Source organism: Eretmochelys imbricata, chromosome 12 (assembly GCF_965152235.1).
Source record: "Eretmochelys imbricata isolate rEreImb1 chromosome 12, rEreImb1.hap1, whole genome shotgun sequence".
Classification (NCBI taxonomy): Eukaryota; Metazoa; Chordata; order Testudines; family Cheloniidae; genus Eretmochelys; species Eretmochelys imbricata.
Window position 1 is genome coordinate 4,022,756 of NC_135583.1, and position 24,207 is coordinate 4,046,962.

The window sequence follows — 24,207 nt, forward strand, 5'->3', positions numbered from 1 at the left end:
CGAATTGTGAGCAAATGTTACACGATGCCCCGGGGCGGATGAAAGAGACTGGGGTGCAGGCAGTGTGGCCTGCTGGTCACGGCTGGGCTGTGTCCACACGCTAAGGACAGTCACGAGACGCTAGTCAGCAAGCAGGGATCGGAGTAATCGCCAAGGTCAGTAAGAGCAAGGGTCGGAGCGAAGCTGGGTCAGAGACTGGAGAGCAGGCAACGAGATGGGGTCTGGAGTCACAGCAGGCCAGACGGCCTGCTGGGGCACCCTCCCGGGTTACACAGTGCGCGTGGGCCGATCAGAGGCTGCAGGGTGCTGTCACTTGGGCGGTACTTCCTGCATGCCTACTCTGGGACTGGGCTCTGGCTGGCCTGGCAGTGGTGTGGGCGTGGCAGCCGGCCCAGGTTCTGTAGACCCTGCTGCTAGTCCCATGGGTTCTGGCACAAGGGCTTGAACCAGGGGCCTCTGGCTCGAACAGCCTCTGCACTGTAGCTAAAAGAGCCCAGCTTGAGCTGGCTTGTTAATGGCTTTCTGTGAGGGGACAGCACACCCCGGAGGCAGGTCTGGGTGTCACGAGCCCCCTGGCATTTCAGAGCTGATCATCGACCCTGGCGAACCAAGGGGACAGGCCGTAGGAAAGGATATCTGCGAGGGCGGCCGGGTGCAGCACACAGTGAGACGCAACATGCCAGCCCTTCCCCCGCCCCTCGGGCCATTCCACTGATTTCACTCCCGAGTCGCCCCAGGGGGAGCATCCAGTCCTGTTTGGATGCCACATGTCGCAGCCTGAGCCCTCTTCCATGGCAGGGGTTTGGGAGCAAACAGCCCAGGCCAGCTCCTGCTGCAGTATTGGAAGCCGAAAGCCACCTCTTACATGGCTGGAAATTTCCTCTCCATTTGCAGGCTGGGTCTTGGCTTTGACCCCCGAGGCCAATGTCCAGAGCGATTCGTGCGCACCTGGTGCAGGCGACAGACTGACTGCACTGGCTCGGAGCCCCGGGGAGTTAATCTGCCCACAGGGGTGCTGATCAGCTGGGAGAGCAAGTGTCACTCAATCGAGTGTCCGTTCCATAAGAACAAAGCCTCTGGGCTCCCATGGGCCCCATTGTTTTCATGCCCACACAGCTGGTGGGAGCATTCAGTCCCTTCGTTCCCTGTGGAAGAGAAGACGCTAGGGAACTGGACTCCTCTGCCTGCCTGGAATGGATTTAGGATACTTCTTGGTGGGGATGGGGCAAGTGCACAGACGGGGGACTGGCCCGTCTGGGTTGCAGGGACTAAACTGTGGATGAAGGGAAGGGTTAGCTTGTTGTGCTGGCTGGCTGGATTTCTTGATTTGGGCTGTCTGGGTCTGATCCCCTGCAGGAGAAAGGAGCCATGCTGGCCCAGATCACAAATCAGAAAGTGCAGGATATTCTGGCCTATTACCTGGGACATTTGGAACCCACCAATGAGGTGACAGAGCCGGATTTCGAGACCCGGAACTTCTGGATCGGTGAGTGACCAGTTTTTGCTGCCAAAGGACAGCTGGAGCCCCAGGGCTCAGTACAGGACTTTCCAGAGGCAAGGAGGAGGCAGTCGTGGCTCTAGAGACCTTGCAGGCTGGGTCCCAGCCCGGAGGACGATGCAATCTCCTAGTGCTGCCGGCAGAGAGCGTAAGGTCCTCCTGGCGCTCCCCCGCCAGCCCCAGGGTTGCGAGGCGGGCACAGAGCTCTGTGCTGGAGTCCCATCATTCCAGCTTTGAAAGGTCCTCACTCTGATTGTAGAGCAGCACCTAGGTTACAGTAAAATTCAGCCCTGCTTTCAGGATCACAGTCCTGGCATTTCCACAGAGCTTGTCATCTTCAAAGTACTCTGCAGACAGGAACTAATTAATGAACTCGGTTGTTGTTGTTGTTTCCTAGGTGCAGGGCCGCTCATGGGGTACTGCAGGGTAACGTTCTCCCTCAGGCTGCTAATGGAAGTGCTGCTGTTCTGATAATACTTAGTTCTTCCGCAGAGCTTTAACCCTCCCCATCCTCCCAGGAGGGAGGTATCTGTGATTCACAACTGGGGAAACCAAGGCACAGCGGGGCCATGACTTGCCAGGGGTCACACCGGGAGTCGGGATTAGAACTCAGGACATCTTGACACCTCAGCCTGTAGTCACTGGCCAGACTATGCTGCCTCGCTGTTTGGGCCTGTGTCGAAGTTACTCGCTGACTGCCTGGGGAGATGGTGGCTCAGTGGGAAGCGGGGTGGTGGATTGGAAAGGGTGTGTGAGCAGCAGGGACAGCTGCAGGAGTTTGGCTCAGGTAGGAGGCTGGGAACCCCCACCCAGTTACAGCTGTCACAATGTGCCCTCTGTGGGGGCTGGCCTGTGGGGCATTCGCAGTGCAGAGCCCTCTGAGCATGAGGGAACTGGACTGTGTCGGGGCTCGAGATTGGGGGCGGGATGGGCCCCGTCTCTCTAGGGGCTGGACACAGGGCATTGGTACCTAGCTCAGAGGCTGCCCCATACAGCGAGGTGTTTCGCTCGCTAAGAGGCATTGAGCGTGCGGCCCCAGCTGTTTGAGTCAGGGGAGCCCATGTGCAGCTGCGCAATGCAGGCAAGTTCAGAACTGGGCGTGTGATACAATCTTAACTTGCTGATGGCAACAGGGAAAGAACTGATCCCACTGCTCCAAAGTCACCTGAGCTAATGGAGAATCGCTGCTAGCAGCATGAGGCTCATGACACACAGCTCAGCAGCAGGGGCCCAGATCCCTTGCGGTTCATGGCCCGGCAGTTGCTGGGGCCACTGACTCACACGGAAGGCCAGCCCTGCTCCTCGGCTGAGATGCAGCCAATGAGGACCTGTGTGATGAGACTCAGGCCCAGCGCTGTGGTGGTGTACAGCATCCGCTTTGCCCATGTGGACTGGAGCCCCAGGACATCACCCATGCTCTCTCATTTAGGTCTGACCTATAAAACGTCCAAGGATTTGTTCCGCTGGGACACAGGCGCCCAGAGCTCCTTCACCAGCTTCGCGTTCGGCCAGCCAGACAGCCAGCGGTAAGTGACGAGGGCAGGGGCACAGAGACCCATGGTTATGCCGCTCCTGCTTGGTCCCGAGGCCCGAAGACCACAGAGCCCGCCGGCGGCACCTGTCAGTATTGATTAGCTGTAGTGCAGGAGCACCTAGACGCGCCAGTCATGGCCCAAGACCCCAGTGTGCCAAGCACTGTACGAACACAGAACAAATAGCCGGTCCCTGCCCCTAGATTTACCATCCTTGTATAGGGAGCTCGTCCCAAGGGGGCAGGGCAGCCTGGGGAAAGCACAAAGGGGCTTGTTTGACAATGTCACAGGTGGGCGATGGAGGCTGGTCAGAGGCAAGCGTGGACAGCTCCACAGCAAATGAGAGAGGCCAGGCCGGGAGGGGCCAGGCTGGGAGGGCCAGGCCGGGAGGGGCCCTGAGAGTGAAGGCAAGCAGTTGACGGATGCACATTGGGAATGGATCTGAGCAGGGAAGATTGCATTGGTCAGAGCCAGAGAAAGGAGGTCGCAGTGATCCAGACCAGAGATGGTGCGAGCGTGGATGGCAGGTTGCACTGGCACTGGCAAGGAAGGGCTGGGGAGAAGTGATGCAGAAAGAATCTGCAAGATGTAGACATAACCTGGTTGTGAGGCGCTCCAACCTAGGGCTGTCCCCCTTCTTTAAAACTCACATCTCCTGCACCCCATGCACCCCCATAACGGACTCACAGGACTCGTGCTCTCTCTCGGCTTCCTATGTTCCCTGGGAGGAACCCGCTTCAGTGCGACAGCCCTTCTCGGGGGTCCACGCTCTCTCAGGGGTTAACCATCTCCTGGAACCTCACCTCTCTGAGCCTCCAGCACGCCTGCCGTGGGCCTCCTCAGAGTCCACTCACTGTGGACCCCTGGGGCCTTCACACCCAGAGGGAATAATGCAACCCCGATCTCTAGACTGGGGTGACTCTCAGCCAGCATAAAACAAGAGGGTTTATTGAGCATCTGAACCCAGCACAGGAAACTCTCCAGGCCTCAGGCCTGGCCTCTTTCTGCACAGTACATCTAAGTCTATCCTGCATCCAGGTGGGCTCAGCTGCTCTCTCTCTCCCCAGTCCAGCAGCCCTCTCCTTCCAGCAGATCATCCTATATCTTCTCCCCCAACAGCTCCTCCCCTCTCCTTTGTCTCCCGTCCCGGTAAACAGGTCACTGGGGCCCTCTCTTCTCCGTCCTTTGTTCCCCCTCTGGCTGGAACTGGCTGGTCAGGTCACAGGGGCCCTCTCTCCTCAGCCTTTTGTCCACCCACTGGCCAGACCCGGCTGCCTGCCAAGCTGGGGTGGGCCTCCTCATCTCCAGGTCACCAGTTGCTAGGGTCCCCCATCTCCAGGCCGTTGTCCAGGGTTCTGGCTGCTAGGCGAGGTCACACCTGCTCCTCTGTAACAACCACCCCTCTCCCACCACTGTGTTAAACAAGCAGCACATGGGGAAACTGAGACCCACACAGTATTCATGCAAAACTCTAGGAAAATACCCGACTTTATCAGTTGCTCCCAGGCCAGAGACCGCTCTCCTCTCTGCTCTGGGACTCCTCCACCCCGTACTCCCCTCCTGGGCCTGGAACCACTCTCCACTCTGGGACTCCTCCACCCCGTACTCCCCTCCCGGGCCTGGAACCACTCTCCACTCTGGGACTCCTCCACCCCGTACTCCCCTCCCGGGCCTGGAACCACTCTCCACTCTGGGACTCCTCCACCCCGTACTCCCCTCCTGGGCCTGGAACCACTCTCCACTCTGGGACTCCTCCACCCCGTACTCCCCTCCCGGGCCTGGAACCACTCTCCACTCTGGGACTCCTCCACCCCGTACTCCCCTCCCGGGCCTGGAACCACTCTCCACTCTGGGACTCCTCCACCCCGTACTCCCCTCCCGGGCCTGGAACCACTCTCCACTCTGGGACTCCTCCACCCCGTACTCCCCTCCCGGGCCTGGAACCACTCTCCACTCTGGGACTCCTCCACCCCGTACTCCCCTCCTGGGCCTGGAACCACTCTCCACTCTGGGACTCCTCCACCCCGTACTCCCCTCCTGGGCCTGGAACCACTCTCCACTCTGGGACTCCTCCACCCCGTACTCCCCTCCCGGGCCTGGAACCACTCTCCACTCTGGGACTCCTCCACCCCGTACTCCCCTCCCGGGCCTGGAACCACTCTCCACTCTGGGACTCCTGCACTACGTGCACCCCTACTGAGCCTTGGGCCTCTGTCCTCTGCTCTGGGACTCCTGCAACCCCTGCTCGTTGTCACAGAGTCACTGGGCGATGCTCTGGAACGGCTCCATACGAAGCCAGTCAGGACTCTGGGGGAGCCTCCTCTCTCTGAGTAGGCTGTCGCCAGGGCAGAAGCTTCCACAGCTTCCGCCTTCCTGGGTCTGACCTCGGAGTATTCAGCATCCCCTTCCACACCATGTGCTTCCCGCAGCGAGTCCGCACAGGTGGGACTCCTGAGGAAGCCAGAGGGTCCTGCACCCTAACTCCGCAGTCAGACGGGACTCTCAGCCAGCCGGTAAAACAGAAGGTTTATTAGTCGACAGGAACACAGCGTAGGACAGAACTTGTTAGCACTGAAATCAGTGACTTTCAGCCAAGTCCATCTTGGAGGAGGGGAGCCCAGAGCCAGGGCTCTGGTCCTCCCCCTTTTCCCCAAGCCAGCCGAGTCAGCCAGCCACCTGGCCCCTGCCCTGCCCGTTGCTCCTCTTCCAGCCTTTGTCTCACTTCCAGGGCCAAGAGTTACCTGGTCGTATCCCCCTCCTGGGTCTCAGGTTACGAAGGGGCAGCCATAGCATCCATGGAGGCAGCTGGAGCAACCCCCACAAAAGTCACACCCCCTTATTCCCACCACCTAGACATTGGTGCAATACACAGCAAAACTGAGGCACACGCAGCATTCATGCAAAACAGGAAGATTCACATACAACATAACAACAGGCAATCCCCACTACGTCACACTCCCCTACTGGCCCTGGGACTGCTCTCTGCTCTGGGACTCTTGGACCCCCTGCTCCCCTCCCGGGCCTGGTACCACTGTACTCACTGCTCTGGGACTCCTGCACCCCCTGCTCCCCTCCCAGCCCTGGGACCGCTCTCCTCTGCGTCTCAGGTTTGGGAACTGCGTTGAGCTCCAAGCATCGGCCGCCTTCAACTGGAATGACCAGCGCTGCAAGACCCGAAACCGCTACATCTGCCAGTTTGGTGAGTGGCACAGCTTCACTCCTCTCTGCTCGCCCCGTGACCTGGGAAGTCCTCATGCCTGCTCTGTGTCGAGAGGGGCATGCAGGCATTGGGCCAGCTGCTGGCTAGTGCTAGGGTGGCAGGCCTAGCGAGGGCAGATGCTGCACGAGCTCTGTGAGTGCACCTTAGCCCTGACCTGCAGCTCCACCAATGCCCCTCGGTCCCAACATACAGTATTAAAACAGCCCTGGGAGTTCCTGTGCTGGGCTCCCCACACTGACCGGTCTGCCGATGCCCTTCCGCCCGAAAGCACAGACTGTGCAATGCCAGCCGTGGGCTCCCCACACACAGCTCCACCGATGCCCCCCATCCCAACACACAGGCCCTGTCCTGAGCTTCCAGCCCACACAGATCTGCTGATGCCCCTCATCCCTGACCTGCAGCCCCAGCTATTCCAGGCCTGCACTCTGTAACCAAGGGCTGCACTCTGGTTAGTGGTCTCAGCAGAGAATGAGCCGTCTCTTACCCTTAGAGTTGGTCCTTGCAAGATAAGGGTGAGGCATGGTGGCCAGGCAGCATGGAAGTAGTTTGCATGGCTGCTGCCCTTCCTGTGCCCAGTCTGGTTAACAGGCCTGCTGGGGCTGGCACCGGGCCTCTCTGCCCAGCACCTTATTCACAAACAATTCATTTCAAAGTTTTAAAACAACCCTTTTCCGGATCTGAATTGTGCCATGGGAACTGATGCACGTTGCCCAGGTCTAAGGCTGGTTCCCAGGAGGGCGAGTGTGCCTGGGTGCCGGTTGGCACACACCTGCCCGGTCAGTCCCCATTACATACCCTGTGTGCGCTAGCTACATAGTCCCCAATTACCATTTTATCTAGGGCAGAGGTTCTCAAACTGTGGGTCAGGACCCCATTGTAATGGGATCACCAGGGCTGGCTTAGACTTGCTGGGGCCCGGGGCCAAAGCCTGAGCCCCACTGCTCGGGACCAAAGTTTGAGGGCTTCAGTCCTGGGCAGCGGGGCACAGGTTACAGACCCCCTGTCTGGGGCTGCAGCCCTTGAGCTTTGGCTTTTCCCCTGTAGCGGTGTGAGACTCACCCCTCCGGCACCTCCTGCTGGTCATCCAGGGAATTAGTGTTCCAGCCTCCAGAGCGCCCTCCGCAGGCCAGTGTCCTGCTTGCCACTGGTCCCCAAGTCCCTCCTCAACCCCGGTGCCCCCTTTCACGCCAGGGTGCTGCCACCTGCAATACCCTGCACAGATCTGGGTCTCCCCTCCCCAGGGAACCCCCAACCTCACCTCAGTCTCTGGCCACTGCCAGTCATCACCTAGCCCCCATTCCCTGAGGCCAACTGCAGCGTAAGCACCATTCATCACAGGCAAGAGGGGTTTGGACTTGCTGCCTCTGCCTACCCCTTGGGCTGCCCCCAGTACCTATTTGGCCTTCCACTAGGCCTGCAGCCTGGGGGGTTTCCAGGCTGAAGCTCCCCAGCTCCTCTGGCCTTCCCCCAGCCCTGCTCCACTTCAGGTCCTCTCTCAGCTTCCAGGCTGCCAGGCCCTTTTCCCTCAGCAAGCCAGAGGGAAAGTCCTCTCAGCTCCTGGCTTCTCTGGCTTTTATAGGGCCCACTGGGTCTGTCTGGGGCGTGGCCCCAGCTGAGGCTGCTCCGCCAACCAGCTTTTCCCCTACCCCAGCCTTCTCCCAGGGCTGTTTTAAGCCCTTTCAGGCAGGAGTAGGTGACAACCCCACTACAACCCCCCTCCCCCCGGGGTGGTGGGGCTCGGGCTTTGTCCCCCCACACACACACACATGACACGGCAGGGCTCGGGCAGGCTCAGGCTTCGGTCCCCCCTCCTGGGTCATGAGTAATTTTTGTTGTCAGACGGGAGTCATGGTGCAATGAAGTTTGAGAATCCCCGATCTAGAGGTAATGTGTGCATTGTGTCTCCTCTAGTGGCTAGTGCACATAAAGGATAACAGCTTACTATTGCTGTTAGCTCATGGAGTTAGCCCTCTCGCTCACCTAGTAAGGATCTGTGTTTTGGTGCTTATGACCTGCCGGGGTGGATCACCCTGTATTACTCTGGGGATTTTTTCCCTATGGGTCCTGCCTGGCTGGCAGTGGGCTGCGGTGCCCGAGCCTGGCTGGGTAGCACTAATGCTGGCTGTGATCCTTTGCAGCTCAGAAGCACATCTCCCTGTGGCAGCCAGAGCCCTGAGCCTGCACAACTTCCTGCTGCTGAGTTGTGGGCGCAGCATTGCCTCCAGCCCGCATACGGCTTGAGAGAAAGAATCCGCTGCTACTGTTCTGCCAGGTCCTAGAGCCCAGCGCTTCTCAAGCTATCTGATGGGGGGGACCGGCAATTATTTTCCCAGCGTGCGCACAGACCAGCAGCCGATGGCTCGCGGACCAGCACCAGTCCGCGGACCACCCCTTTGAGTACCACTGCTCTACAGGACCTCCTGGGCGCTCCGCCCATCCCAGCCACGCTGACACCCCTCCCTGAGGGCCGGGGCCCAGAGGTGGCACCAGGACCTGCCGAGCACTCAGGGAGAGAGCGCTTCCCAGGCTGCCCTTCCAGGCCGGAGCGGGGGGGTGGCGGGGCCAGATCAACCCGCACAGCTGCCCCGGGGGCCTGACTCCACCAGAGCCATCGCAGTCGAGCCAGGTGGGGGTCTCTGGGGTGCATCCTAGCCCCTTGTCCATGGAACAGCCCCGAGCTCCTGTAAAATAGCCCCTCCCTCACATGTGACCGCTGGGGCGGGGCAGCTGCTTCGTGTCCCCACTTCCTTCCTCCGGGGTGTGATGGCACATCAGCGCGGGGAGCCCCTCGCTTCTCCCGGCTGTGCCAGAGGGAGCTGGGCCCCCCCAGTGGTTACCCCCAGTCCGTAGCTCTGCGGCCCTGATACGGAATAGGGCCGGCTTAGTGGACTCTGCGTCCGCGCTGGCAGGCGTGGGCTGGGGAGCTGAGTGGTGCACAGCAAGAGGGTGACTGTCCCACCTAGAGCCAGTGGTGCTTGGCCAAGGCTGCGGGGTACAAGGGGGGTGCTGGGGCCCCAGGAATCATAGCTGAGACGTGCCCTGCGAAGAAGGCAGACGTGGCTACTTGGTCTAGGCCTCGGTGTCCAGTTGCTAGCCAGGGCCGTCCCACTGCGGCTTGGCTGTAGGAGGCTGCCTTCCCCGGGCAGGCAGGTGCAGCATGCGGCGTTCTCGGCCCCATGCCCCTTTGCTGTGCCAGTCAGTGCCACCACGGCTCAGCACTAAAGAAGCCGTCTAGCTCCGGTACCAACCCGCGAACCTAGCAGAGCAGGTCTCTGAGCACCCGTAGGCCTAGTGTTCAGGCCTGTTCTTTCATAGAATCACAGAATATCAGGGTTGGAAGGGACCTCAGGAGGTATCTAGTCCAATCCCCTGCTCAAAGCAGGACCAATCCCCAGTTTTTGCCCCAGATCCCTAAATGGCCCCCTCAAGGATTGAACTCACAACCCTGGGTTTAGCAGGCCAATGCTCAAACCACTGAGCTATGCCTCTCCCCTTTCGCCCTGTGTAGCATGCGCTCCGGCCCGGGCTCTGTCTAGGACAGTGACACGAACTCTTCCCGCAGTTTGAGAGCTGGGGCTGTTCTAATAAAGCTGTCTGTCCCTCCTGCTGCTCATGTCCCTTTCTCCAGCTGCGGGGCTGTCCCGGGTGAGTGGCTGGGAGCCACCCTCCTGGGCATGGGGCAAAAGGAGGAGAAAAATGGGGAGTGGTGAAAGCAAAAGCCAGGGGCCCTCCTCAGCCTGTCCCCTGCTCCCAGCTGCAGTCATCTCTCCTACTACTTCCCACTGGCATCCTACGCTGGGACAGGGCTCCCCCTCCTGCCTGCCATCCCAGTCCACTCTCCTTCCCCCTAAGCTGCTGTCCTGCACCATGTCTGTCCTAGATGGGCAAGGAACCGCTCTGCAAAGAGCTGTGTGTGGCCAGGGCCCCAGGGAATATTTGGGTAAGAACTGGGCCTCCCTGATGAATGGGAGGGCTCCAGAGCGCAGCAGACCTCAGTTCGACAGTCCAGCTGGGAGATTGTTAGTGCCCTGCAAAGTAAAAGAAAGCAAGGGGGCTTGGGCCATTTTCTGCTGCTGTGGGTTGGAGGGGCTCTACTTGGGTTTTATACTGGAAATTCAGAGCCTGTCTGGCCAGGAAGACTCGCGGGCAACTGGGGAGCTAGTGTAAACGAGGGAGGGAGGGAAAGACGAGTTTTAGTTATTTGCACTGGGTGGGGGTGTCTAGGATCAGGCCATGGTGCAAGGTGCTGTACATACACACAACTGAAACAGCCTCAGCCCCAGGAGCTCATGGTTGAAGGATTTAAAACCACTGGTGTTTGCCACCAGCCACTGCACTCACTGCCTTGGGAACGTTTTGGAGAGGCTGTTTGGGGAGAGATTCCCCGCACACACTGCATATCCCCAGGGACAGCCAGCAGCTCCTCCGGCCAAGCTAACCCTGTCACCCCACTATTTCTAAGCAGGAAAGGGCCGAAAGCTCAATTAAAAAAAACCAAACTAAACCCTCTAGCCCATTCTCTAGCCTAACAAAGCACTGATGAGCCCCCAGCCCTGGGTTAGAATGTCTGCTACAGGCCCCGTGAAGGGAGCTAACTGTGACATCAGCATGAGGCCAGTCCAGTGCCTGGCTCACTGCCCGGGGCTAGGATCCCGGGAGGTGAGCATGTATATGATGATGTTGTGGGTAAAGTCAGGGGAAATTTTTTTCATCTGAAACGTTTTTCCCCTCTGAAAAATGCAGCTTCAGGCCAACCGAACTGTTTGGCAAATACCCAGTGAACCTGCTGAATCAGCCCGGGGAAAAGCCCCAAGCCCTTGGCAAAAATTGCCAAAAACGTCACAGCATCTCCCCCGCGTCAACATGCTTTTTAGATGAAATTTCCTTCAATGTTATTACAAAAAATTAAAACCCTTTGAAAAGGTTCATGAAATAAATGAAACATTTTGTTTGGACTGAAACAACTGCTGCTTCCCCCCCCCCACCCCTGCAAGTTCCATTTTGGGTCCCCCTCCCCCCAGTTTTTGGGACAGTCAGCAGAGAGGAAAATCAGTTATTTGCACAGCTGGAGTTGTGGGGCTGGCTCTGGCAGCCTCTGGAGTCCCAACCTGCCCCCCACTCCGGTGCTTAGGAACCATTTCTGTATTGCTCTTCTCCTTCTTCATCGCCAGTGGCTGCCCCTCAGCTCTTCTCCCTTCCAGCAGGTGCCAGCCCCCCTGCAGCCAGGCTGCCCCCTGCATCTCTGCAAGGACTCTGCGAACACCAGCACTTCCCCATTTAGAACGCGCTGCACAAACGTTAATTCACAATTCACTCTCTGTCATTTCCATGATGCTGCATCATCTGGGCAGGGAGCTAGGCAGTGCTGGGCCCAGAGGCTGGATCTCTGGGGAACACTTGGGGGAGGAGAGGCTCCTCCCTGCCCTTGGGGATTGAGAACAAGGGCTGGCATGGCCCACCCCGCAACCCCCCATAGCCCTTGCTGTCAGTTCCCCTGGCCCCCATGGTGAGAACTGAGGTGATTCTCCAGGCAGGGACACGGCCCCGCCCAGCTGTGGTCAGGGACTGAGCTGGAGGGGCAGGGAGTGGCTGACCGGTGTGAGCGCGACGCACCGACGGCCTGGGGGCAACACCCAGAGCGCCCCAAGGTGGGGGGATGCCCCAGGGAGGTTATGCCCAGCCGCTGCTCTGACAAGCTGTGGGTAGTTTGGGGTGGGAGCTGCTGCCCGAGGACAAGCTGGGCCACCAGATCACGGAAACAGCCCAGCTTGTTTGTTCTTCTTCCACACTGAGCATCATAGGCTGCCCCCTCCCAACTCCCCACGGCACAGCCTGGGCTCTCCAAACACCACAGGATGCCGAGGGGGCGCGGCTAGGGCAGGGTCACCCATGAACCTGATCCACATCCCTCTCTGCCTTCTTCCTCTCTCCCCGCACCCCTGGCCGACACTCCTGGTGCTATGGAAGGACTCATGGGGCCCAGTGCAGCCATCCAGTGCCGGATACAAAGCCCACCTCGGGGTATAATCTATTCACATGCACCAGTGCAGGAATCCCCCCAAACCTGGGCAGTAAAACCATTCTCAACAAACCCATAGGAACCATATAAAGGTACCACCGTTCTTCCCATTCCCCTCTTCAGGGCCAGCACCTCCGGCTCCCCAGTGTTCACAGCCACACTGCGTTCCCAGATCCTTGGGCCCTGTCACGGAGTCCCCGGGGCGATGCTCTGGAACTGCTCCATACGAAGCCAGTCAGGACTCTGGGGGAGCCTCCTCTCTCTGAGCAGACTGTTGCCAGGGCAAGAAGCTTCCACAGCTTCCACCTTCCTAGGTCTGACCTCGGAGTATTTGGCATCCCCTTCCACACCATGTGCTTCCCGCAGCGAGTCCACGCAGGCGGGGTCCTGGGGAAGCCAGAAGGTCCTGCTCCCCAATTCTGCAGTCAGACATGACTCTTAGCCAGCCAGTAAAACAGAAGGTTTATTAGACGACAGGAACATGGTCTAAAATTGAGCTTGTGGGTACAGGAGAACAGAGAACAGGACCCCTCAGTCAGGTCCATCTTGGGGGGCAGGGAGGCCATGGTGCAGTGGCCCTGAGGATGGAGCACATTCCCTGATCTGATACCCACAGACATAGCCACTCCATGGCCCTGCAGGCTGTTAGGGGGCTTATTCCTTCACCCACTTACTTCCCTGGTCCTTCTCGCATGAACAGAGAGCAACAATACCCGAAGTCCAAAGGTGCAAACAATTCGATGTTTATTGGGGTGAACTTCCAGCAAGCATGATTCCAGTTTCCTTCCTTAGTATCCTCCTTCCCAGCTCTGACACCACAGAGCCTTACACCTGTGTCCCTGTTCCCATTCCTACCCTTAGCCAAACATGATTCCAACTTCCTTACTCCCATTCCCTGTTCCCATTTCCCCCTTTAGCAAAACATGATTCCAATTTTCTTACCCCCATTCCCTGTTCCCATTTCCCTTATGCCCATGCCCACCCCCACCCCCATCCCCTTCCTCATTGACTACAGATTATATAGTAAAACTTGAGTTCTGCTTAGCTATACCTTAACCAATCATTTTCCTGAAATTTAACTAACCAATCCTAACATATTGTAACATGATTATGTAACCAATTATATCCCACCACCTTAATTAGTTTACACCCAGCAAAATTAATTATACAGCAGACAGAAACAATCACAGAACCAGACAGAGATTATACAGACAAACAATAGCAAAGTGGGAACTACAATGACAAGACAACACAGAAGTGAGGATTTCACATCCCAGCTATTGATAAGTGAGTTCTTGCCAGACAGGATGCTATCAAACTAAGTTTCCTTTTACATTTTCTAGGCACTTCCCTTTCTCTGGAGGTGGTAGGAATACAATCCTGTCCTGATAGTGCCTAAAAGCCCAATAGCACCTTATTTCAATGTGACTAGTTTGGAATGGGAGGAGGTGACCGGTCGCTTCCCAGCTTATGGCTGCCTCTGCTGCTTAGCCAAAGGCCTTAGCCTAAGAACAGGGCCTCAGACTGTCACAGTAAGAGAAGGCCCTTACACCAGCAGATAGTGATTTTGATTCTTTTATACCTCTATAATTAGCCAAGTGATAAGAATACACCTAAATTCTTAGAGTATAGGCCTTTATAGACAGGCATGAATATCTATATCCTAACACAGGCCAGGGGCTGATGTCAGAGCCCAGATGTTCATGTCAGCCACCTGGGCGCTGGCCACATGGCCAGGACATTTCAGGAGTCCTCTGCCGTGTGATGGGAAGGATGGGATGCTTTCCACTCTCCAAATCCCCAGAAGTCGATGGGGTCACTGGGATTTCTGGGGCCCTGCCCACCCCGGCTCCCCTGGGTAATTAAGCCAGACTCTGATTGAGCGATGTCACGGAGTCCCTGGGCGATGCTCTGGAACTGCTCCCTATGAAGCCAGTCAGGACTCTGGTGAAGTCTCCTCTCTGTGAGCAGACTGTCTCTCAGGGCAAGACGCTCACATGGCTTAGAATCATAGAATCTCAGGGTTGGAAGGGACCTCAGGAGGTCATCTTGTCCAATCGCTCAAAGCAGGACCAATCCCCAATTTTTGCCCCAGATCCCTAAATGGCCCCCTCAAGGATTGAACTCACAACCCTGGGTTTAGCAGGCCAATGCTCAAACCACTGAGCTATCCCACCCTCCACCTTCCTGAGCTTCCACCTTCCTGGGTCTGACCTTGGAGCATTCAGCATCCTCTGCCCCTCCGTGCACTTCCCACAGCGAGTCCACCCAGGCGGGGTCGTGGGGAAGCCAGAGGGTCCTACCCCCCAACTTCACAGTCAGATGTGACTCTTAGCCAGCCAGTAAAACAGAGGTTTATTAGGTGACAGGAACACGGTCTAAAACAGAGCTTGTAGGTACAGAGAACAGGACCCCTCAGCTGGGTCCATTTTGGGGGGCAGTGAGCCAGACAACCACGTCTGCACTTCACTCCAGGTCCCCAGCCAGCCCCCAAACTGACTCCCCATCCAGCCCCTCCTCCTCTGGGCTTTGTCCCTTTCCCAGGCCAGGAGGTCACCGGATTCCTTTGTTCTCCAACCCTTTAGCTCTCACCTTGCAGCGGGGGAAGGGCCCAGGCCATCAGTTGCCAGGAGAAGAGTGTCAGCCATTTACATTCCCTGGCCCTGTGCTCTGCAACAATCACACCCCCTTATCCCACCACCTAGAGATTTACGAACTGCACAGGGGAAACTGAGGCACCCCTACAGTATTCAGAGGAAACATTAAGAACAGTCCTGCTTCGTCACAGAGGAGGCAACATTTCAACTATCTCACTTGGAGGCAAACGGGGGAGGAAGGTACGAGGGGGAGGAGCGCAGTTTACTGAGGCACAAAGCCAATGACATTAGGGCTGTCTCCAAGGAGACTGTAGCATGTTGCACAGCATGTGTGCAAGCCAGGGGGCTGCTCCCCAGGGGGCAGGCTGTGGGAATGAGGGTGACCGGAGGCCCATTGCCTGACATGGCCCTGCACGGACAGGAGCTGCCATGGCAAGAAGAATTACCAACCGCTTTGCAGCAGAAAATTCCTAAGCACTTTATTAGGGAGGGCGCATCTCATTATCTCCTGTTTGCAGACAGGGAAACTGAGTCACTGCGCTACGGGATGCCCCGGTACATCTCTCCCGTCATTGCTCCAGAGAGTCAGACATGCTTTATGCAGTGGAGAGTCTGTTTCATTGGGTCTGTGGGTTATTTTTATAGGCTGGAGGGGGTAGCTAATGAATCTCAGGTCATTTCTATTGGTGGGACATTGTCTCAGTCAATACATGGTAAGTATGGGCTGAATGGCTTTGTTCTGCCTTTTGCAGCAGCAGCTGAATTAAAGGCGTTTGCGGCTTGAGAAATTTCTACTTATTTTAGAGTCTTGTCAGTCTAAGAATACTCCCGCGCCGAGCCAGCATGGCCTACTTCTCTCGTGGCCCGTTGGGACATCAGCAGTAGCACAAGGATGAACTGGGGCACCAGCCCTTGCTTTTAGGAACATGCATGTTTATTAGCCAGGCACAAGAATACAGCTCAGCGCTGGAGGGTCAGAAAGGCAGCAGGAGAAAGAAGCTGTGTGCTGGGGAAGCACCAGAGGGCGAGTCATTGGAGCTGGGTGGAGAAGAGAGAAGGGAAACAGAGTCACTGGATGTGCCTGAGGTAGGGGTGGGAGTGAAGAGCAGTGACAGGCCCTGGTGCCTTAGCAAGGCCCTGCCTGGGACAGTGGCTAAGCTGAGGCCCGTGAAAGCATTAATGGCAGCGCATAGAACTGTCCTGGTTTTGTTTTCACTGCGTTGATCTGCTATGGGAAGGGGGGGGGGGGTCTGCCTCCCTGCCATGTAGTGAGGCAGAGTTAATGCAGCATGGTGGTGGAGATGTACACACTGTGCTCTCTCAGTGAGACTTTCCTATCAGTGACAACTGTCATTCAGACTGAAAGCACATGGCTGCTCTTTGGGTCTGGAGAAAACACCTCTGCTGGGGCCCTGCAGGAGCAGCTTGATTCTCCACCTCCAGCTTTAGCGTGTACATTTGATCTTCTGGCTCCTCCTTCCATCATGCTCTGTGCAGGCATCTGTTTTCCAGTCCTTTGTTCTGCAGTGGTTGTGAAGCGTTCCCTCCTGTGCTGTCTTCTCTTCCCTCCTGAGGCTGTTCATAGGCACAGCTTCAGGCTCTGGAACAAGGTGTCCAGATCCTGCTGTGGAAGTCAGAGGGATCTTCCAACCCTCATGGGCCTAGGCTCCTCCAGATCTGAGGACAGAAGATAAGGAAATAAGATTCTCTTTGTTTAAGAGATTGTGTGCGTCTCCAGAATGGTGAGGGGCAACATACAATCCCACTGCAGGGAGTGGCCTCAAAAACCTTTTGTAGTTCCCTAATTTCAATTTGGGAGAACATTCCATCTCATGTGTGCACCTCACTTATGGTAGCAAGGCACAAATGAGGCCCAGAAGCATTTCTTTACAGGCATTCATTGCCAGCACTCCTGCAAAGCACATCAGCTTTATCACTTCCATTTTACAAAGGCAAAACTGAGGCAGAGGAAGATTCAGTGACTTGCCAGGGTCACCGGGGAGCCTGTGACAGAAGTCATAGAATCATATGAGGGTTGGAAGGGACCTTGGGAGGACCAATCCCCAATTTTTGCCCCAAATGGCCCCCTCAAGGGCTGAACTCACAACCCTGGGTTTAGCAGGCCAATGCTCAAATCACTGAGGTATTCCTCCCAGTCAAAGCTCCCAAGTCTCTGCCTGACCCTCAGAACACACTTCCTCCTCCAGGAGAATTCTCTTGGAATCAGCTGGCTTTCAGGCCATGGGTTTTGGAGATTTATCCATTTGAGTTCAAATGTGGCTTGAGTAATAATCTATTCATTACAAGGGAACTGTGCACAAACACACACATACCCTGAAATAATTTAAAACAGTTGTGCAACAAACAACCCTCACCTTTGTTACTCTCTTGACATGTGAATTAGCCTCCCAAATAACTGCACAATAATCCCACTGTCCTTTAGCCCAGCCCTTCCCCCACCCCACACAGCCTTGCTGCGCTATTATCCGCTCCAGCTGTTCTCATTTTCACTGAGACTATAAAATCTTCAGGGCACGGGATGTATCTGACTCTCTGTCATAAAGATCCCTGAGCAGCCTTGGTGCTCTATAATCAGAAATAAATAGCAAGCGGGCCATGGGGCAATCTGCCGTTGGTAGGATGCTTGGGGGCCCTGGTGATGGGCGATCCTGCTGCCACCCCAATGAGTTCAGCCTGGAGCTGGTTAGACGGGCGATCGCTGCTGCCACTGTCAGCCATGGGGCAGCTCAGTTATCCTGTGGTGGTAGCAGAAAGGACATGCAGTAGAAACAAGCAGCGGCAGTCTGACAGCTCAGACGCTGGCAGCCTCGGCTTGGAGACAGACCAAAGCAAAGATAAACCCTTATCTTCCTTCGGTGTCCTTGCAACTCCTGTGCATGAGCAGGGAAGGATTTGCTGCACTGGTTATGCCTGGCCTGGCCTCTGCTTTCACATGCTGGGACCTTGCAGAGGAGCTAGTGGGTTAGAGCTTGTCTAGTGATTTCCATGCACAGCCAGGGCCAGTGTGAGCAGGCTTCTGCCCTTACCAGAGGCCTCTTCCACCAGCACCACCGCAGCAGCTGCAGCATCCGAGCTGCAAGTCAAGCAAGAGGCAGTAGGGAAGGACTTGACTTTACTAACCAAGGGATCTAGACTGTTCTCAGTGGTGGCAGCTGACAGAACAAGGAGTAATGGTCTCAAGTTGCAGTGGGGGAGGTTTAGGTTGGATATTAGGAAACACTATTTCACGAGGAGGGTGGTGAAGCACTGGAATGGGTTACCTAGGGAGGTGGTGGAATCTCCTTCCTTAAAGGTTTCGAAGGCCCAGCTTGACAAAGCCCTGGCTGGGATGATTTAGTTGGGGATTGGTCCTGCTTTGAGCAGGGGGTTGGACTATATGACCTCCAGAGGTCCCTTCCAACCCTGATATTCTATGATTCTATGATCCTGCAGTACCTGAAGGCACAGTCAGCCTGCCACGTGCAGCGCCAGCCACACTCAATGGCATCCTCACCAGCCACGCGGGCGCAAGAGCCCACATGGCTGCTGGCTAGTGGTTAGGGCACTGGACTGGGACTCAGGAGACCAGATTTGCCACTGATCTGCTGGGTGACCTTGAGCAAGTCGCTGCCCCACTCGATACCTCAGTATCCCCTCCCACTGCTGCTCTATTTAAGTTTTAAGCCCTTCAGGGCAGGGTGTGTCTCTCTGTGCAGCACCTGGCACTACGGGCCCTGAGCTTGGTCAGGGCTCCAGGCACTACTGTAACTAGTAATAATAAATAATTCACGCCACTCACTGGGAAGAGCCATCAAGAAACCTGCCATGACCAATCACTTCCCCCACCCTTGTTCTCCAGGATGTTTGCTCCTTCTCACCCACTAGGCCCTGCATCATGACGAAGCCTGTATCCTGGCTGCTGTTACTGGCTCAGAGTCAGAGGAGGGGGGCCCAAAACCGGACGCAATACTCCAGATGTGGCCTCATGAGTGCTGAATAGAGGGGAATAATCACTTCCCTCGATCTGCTGGCAATGCTCCTACTAATGCAGCCCAAAATGCCGTTAGCCTTCTTGGCAACAAGGGCACACTGTTGACTCATATCCAGCTTCTCGTCCACTGTAATCCCCAGTCCTTTTCTGCAGAATTGCGGCTTAGCCAGTCGGTCCCCGGCCTGTAACAGTGCATGGGATTCTTCCTTCCTAAGTGCAGAACTCTGCCCTTGTCCTTGGTGAACCTCATCAGATTTCTTTTAACCCAATCCTGAAATTTGTCTAGGTCACTCTGGACCCTATTCCTACCCTCCAGCGTATCTTCCCCCAGTAGAGTGTTATCAGCAAACTTGCTGAGAGTGCAATCCATCCCATCATCGAGATCATTGCTTCATGCACACCTGGAAGGTGCTCACTTACCATGGTGCCCAGAATAAAAACTTGAACAGAATCATTTGGGGCCCAAGCAAGGGACAGACTGCTGCAGGAAGCTGATTAATGAAGATGTTGAACAAAGCTGGCCCCAGGACTGACCCTTGGGGCACTCGCTTCATACTGGCTGCCAACTAGACATGGAGCCATTGATCACTACCCGTTGAGCCCGATGATCTAGCCAGCTTTCTATCCACCTTATAGTCCATTCATCCAGCCCATACTTCTTTAACTTGCTGGCAAGAATACTGTGGGAGACCGTGTCAAAAGTTTTGCTAAAGTCAAGGAATATCACGTCCATCGCTTTCCCCATATCCATAGAGTCTCTGTAATAATAACATAATAATAACATCATATGAAATTCACCAAAACTTGGCTGATCATACAGTTCTCCTACAGGACCACTCTGTCCAAGACCCTCATTCCCTCTGCCCCTGAGAGAAGCTCCAGGCCCTCTTGTATCTTGGATGGAGCTTGCTTGCAGTATACTCATGGCTCCATCTCAGCAATGAGTATACTGCACCCTCATACCACCATAGCACCTGATAACAGGATGAATCACCAGAGGAGCCCTGAGCCCACAGGTAGGTTCCCAGAGTCTGCCTCCCTGCACATCCCCATAGCAGTGCACAAGGCAAAAAGAGCCTGGAAAATTACTGCTGGAGAGGGAAGTGTAACGTGAGTCCTATCTTCCCAGACAATCTGGCTCCTGGTGCGGGGCGGCAGGGGGGTCTCCATGGGCTGCCCTCGCCTACAGGCACCACCTCCGCAGCTCCCATTGGCCGGGAATGGAGAACTGCAGCCAATGGGAGCTGCGGGGGTTGTGCCTGTGGGTGGGGGCAGCATGCGGAACCACCTGCCTCTCCCCCACTAGGAGCCACAGCCGGACATGCCAGCTGCTTCTGGGAGTGCGGTGGGGCCAGGGCAGGCAGGGAGCCTGCCTTAGCCCCACTACGCCACCTCCCGGGAGCCGCCTGAGGTAAGTGGCACCCGGCCAGAGCCCACACCCCAAACCCCTCCTGCACCCCAACCCCCTGCCCCAGCCCTGAACCCCCTCCTGCACCCCAACTCCCTCCCAGAATCTGCACCCCCTCCTGCACCCCAACTCCCAGCCTCAGTCCTGAGCCCCCTCCTGCACCCCACAGCCCCTCCCTCACCTCACCCCCTCCCAGAGCCCGCATCCTGCACCCCTCCTGCACCCCAGCCCCTTCCCAGAGCCTGCACCCTGCACCCCAACCCATTGTCAGAGTCCTGAGCCCCCTCCCAGAGCTAGCACCCTCCTGCACCCAAACTCTCCCAGAGCCCACACACTGAAACGCCTCCTGCACCCCAGCCTCCTGCCCCAGGCTCAGCCCGGTACCCCTCCCACACTCCAAATGCTTCGGCCCCAGCCCAGAGCCCAAACCCCCTCCCGAACCCCAACCCCCTGCCCCAGCCCAGTAAAAGTGAGAGAAGGTGGGGGGAATGTAGTGAGTGGGGCGGGGCTGCAGAGAAGGGGCAGGGCAGGGTGTGGCCTCGGGGCAGGGACAGGGCAAGGGTGTTTGGGTATGTGTGATTATTGTTATTTCTACATTTTCTTTGAGATAGATCCTGGGTTCCATTTAAATTCTAAAAGTGATCTTGTGCTTAAAAAGGTTGGATACCACTGGTCTAGAGCATCTACATTAAGAGTTTACAGCTGTGTAACTCCACTGATGTGGGAAACTGCCCTCATCTAGACAAACCCCCCTTCTATAGGATTAGCTCTGTAACACACCTGCCCCTCTGTGAGAGAAGTTCGCTGCATTGGGATCCAGTTAGCGCGAGCTCCTTCATTCCGAGCAGTGAGACTCTCAAGCTGCGGGCTTTCACCATGTCTGCATGGCCTGGGTATCCACACAGCACTGTCTGGACTCCCAGAGTCCTGCCCAGTCAGGTACTGGGCTCCCTGTAAAACCAGGGATAGATTCCAGTCCCTTGGCCATATGGAGGGGGCATCCCCAGGCAGGGCATGGGGGTTTTGCCTGAGCAAAGACCACATGATTTGGCCCTGTGGCTTTTACCATCACGTCTTTAGATGTCCTGTCAAAATAAGAAAGGTTTCATGAAATCAGGAAGGTTTAATGACCCCAAGTAGAGCTGGACTGAAGGTGAGACCTGTCCCACCTCTCAGTCTAAATGCAGCTGAACCTAACGCAAGGAGATCAGCATGGCCTGGCAGCAAGGACTCCAGGGTTCCATTCCTGGCTGCCTTGAGCAAGTCATTTCACCTCCATGCCTCAGTTTCCTCCTTCTGTAAAATGGTGAGAATGATCCTTACCAACCGCACCGGAATGGCTGATAGGGCGAAGGAGTTAGTGATTGTGCAGTGCTTTGGAAATCTAAAAGACTCACACCCCGTTGTAGATCACCACGGGCAGCCCAGGGTTAGTACACACTGAACATCAGGTGACACTATACAGGTGGTATTTATCAGAGGAATATAGACAACTCTCTCTCTCTCTCTCTCTCTCTCACACACACACACTCACACACACACGCCATGGTGCCTGTGATAGTGACTTGCGCAAAGGAGCATCCAGGTGCCTAGGAGAATGGATTTTGGTGCAAAACGGTGATGCAGGTCACAGCTTCCATTCCGCTCTGTTTCCGTTTTTTCTCTAGCCTCAGAGGTGACGGAGCAACTTTCCCTCAGTGGAATAACGAATTGCAGAGCTCAGAGAGAGGCTGTAACTTGTTTCCAGAGTTGGCTGTCTCCTCGGAAGCATCACACGCCAGCAGAAGAGACATCTGCAGATGGGTGCTTCCGCCTGCTGCAATCAAACCTGGCACACCTCAGTGACTTCCCTGGCCGAGGCGCTGAATACAGAGACAGGGAAAAACACACTCAGAACCTCAGGCCACACCACTCCATTTCGGCTCCAATGAAGAAGTCACAGATCATCGAGCAATTTGTTTTCTAACCATCTCGCAGTGAGTCTAACCGGGAGGAAGAGTGAAAGTTTCTATCCCAGGACAGCAGCAACACAAGTGTCTCAGGTACCTTGTGATGCTGGATAAAAAGGAAAAGAACTAGTTACACTAATGCAATCACCCTCGTTACAAAATTGCAGTAAGTCTTGTACAAAGTGCATCATGTAAGGGTTCGGTGGAAAAGTTATAGTCTGTTAAGAGTGATTATCCTGTTCATATTCATGTATCATCATTGAATCTGACTTACCACTATTATCCTGACCTACAGACTCTGAAATCTCTTGTAACATACATGATTTCTTTAGCCATTTAATAACTCTCTTTTTATTAATAAACCTTTAGTTACAGTTTTACTAAAGGAATTGGCTGCAGCCTGGAATTTGGTAAGATCTAAAGCAGGGGTCTCAAACTTCATTGCACCGCAACCCCCTTCTGACAACAAAAATTACTACATGACCCCAGGAGTGGGGATGAAACCCAAGCTTGCCTGAGCCCTGCCACCCCAGATGTGTGGAGGTGGGGGAGGCAAAGCCAAAGCCCAAAGGTTTCAGCCCCAGGCAGGGAGCCTGTAACCTGAGCCCTACCACCCAGGGCTGAAGTCCTTGGGCTTTGGCTTTGGCCCCAGGCAGTGGGGCTTGGGCTTCAGCTTTGGCCTCAGCCCTGGGCCCCAGCAAGTCTAAGCCAGCCCTGGCGACCTCATTAAAATGGGATCCCAACCCACGGTTTGAGAATTGCTGATCTAAAGTATATATATTGACCTAGGGGAGTGGCTGATCCTTTGGGATTAGAAGGACTTTATGTATGATGAATCTGATTTTCACTAACCTCTCATCGTAAAGACCAGCTGTCTGGGTGGTGGCAGGGGCTGGAATGCCTAAGAAGACTGCGGTTAACTTCTTGTTAACCAGTGTGGTGGTACAGGAGTTCACTTTTGTTACTAGCTCGGTGAACACTAATGTTAGAATAACTGCCAGTTTTGGGGGTAACTGCCCTGCTTTGTTTTATCAGGCTGTCCTGCATTTGGCTTTCTCAGCTGTGATCCACACAAGGCATGGTCCCAATCCTGTCCTGCAATCTCACTTGGCCACAACGGCACTGAGGCCAGGAACTTCTTGTCGTTAAGCAGTGCTCACCTGATGAGTCGTTTCCAGGGAGGCTGGCACAGGCTGGCTTGGAACTGGTGACCTAGAGCAGGGAGTTTCCATTGCCTGACACAGCAGCCAGCCTTCTACCCAAGCTGCATTTCACAGGCTCACGCACCACAACAGGCTGCTTGTCTCATGGCTGTGGATTTCCAGGGGATACAGCCCCCCTTTTTCTGATAACAAAGCCAGGCCAGCTTCATGGCAGCCTGTCCCTGCCCACAGCCTCCCTGACCTCTCTGCTCACCCCTTCTTCTTGTGGGTCTCTGACCTTGATCATCTTTTCACCTTGGAAAGCCTGGCGGGGGAGATCCTGAGAGTTCCCCAGCAGAGCAAGAGTTCTCTGGCTGCATTTAGTACAGTCTGTTCCTTCCCTGCCCCATCTGGCCAGCCAGGAATGCTGCTGCCCAAAGCTAGCCCTGAAAAGTCAGCTGAGAGCTCTTGGCATTATTAACTCAGATTGCGCCTGGTGAAGATGGGCCCCCAGCCGCCGCCCCTCCTCCTCAGAAAGCCCCAGTAGCTTTTCATTTAATCTTCTTTTTCCTTTTCAATTTTATTTTTTGTGTCCTGCTCAGTTGAGCCTTCTATACACAGAGTGTGAAACTCCTCCCCCCACCCCGGCATGGCTTCATTTGTTGCCTTCCAATCCCCTAGCTCTACACAACTGACTTGGGGCAGTTATCTGTGTCAGAGTCACCAGGTTCCCTGGGAATCAGCAAGCCAAGATCCGGGCAGACAGCTGGGGGGCAAGATCCTCAGGATCAATGTGCTCCTTGCACAAGGAGCATTTATTACTGAGGCAGGAAAACAAGAGCAGGTTCCCC

At 55.7% G+C, this 24,207-nt stretch overlaps 1 protein-coding gene across 1 annotated transcript in view; it reads left to right on the forward strand.

Moving 5' to 3' along the window:
• CLEC18C (C-type lectin domain family 18 member C) overlaps positions 1 to 22,110 on the forward strand; it is a 45,649-nt gene extending 23,539 nt beyond the window's left edge. The window contains exons 9-11 of the mRNA XM_077831122.1: positions 1,357 to 1,486; positions 2,928 to 3,024; positions 21,933 to 22,110. Of these exons, the coding sequence (XP_077687248.1) occupies positions 1,357 to 1,486; positions 2,928 to 3,024; positions 21,933 to 22,110 (405 nt within the window). The remainder of the gene's footprint in view (positions 1 to 1,356; positions 1,487 to 2,927; positions 3,025 to 21,932) is intronic.
• Positions 22,111 to 24,207: the final 2,097 nt, after the last annotated feature.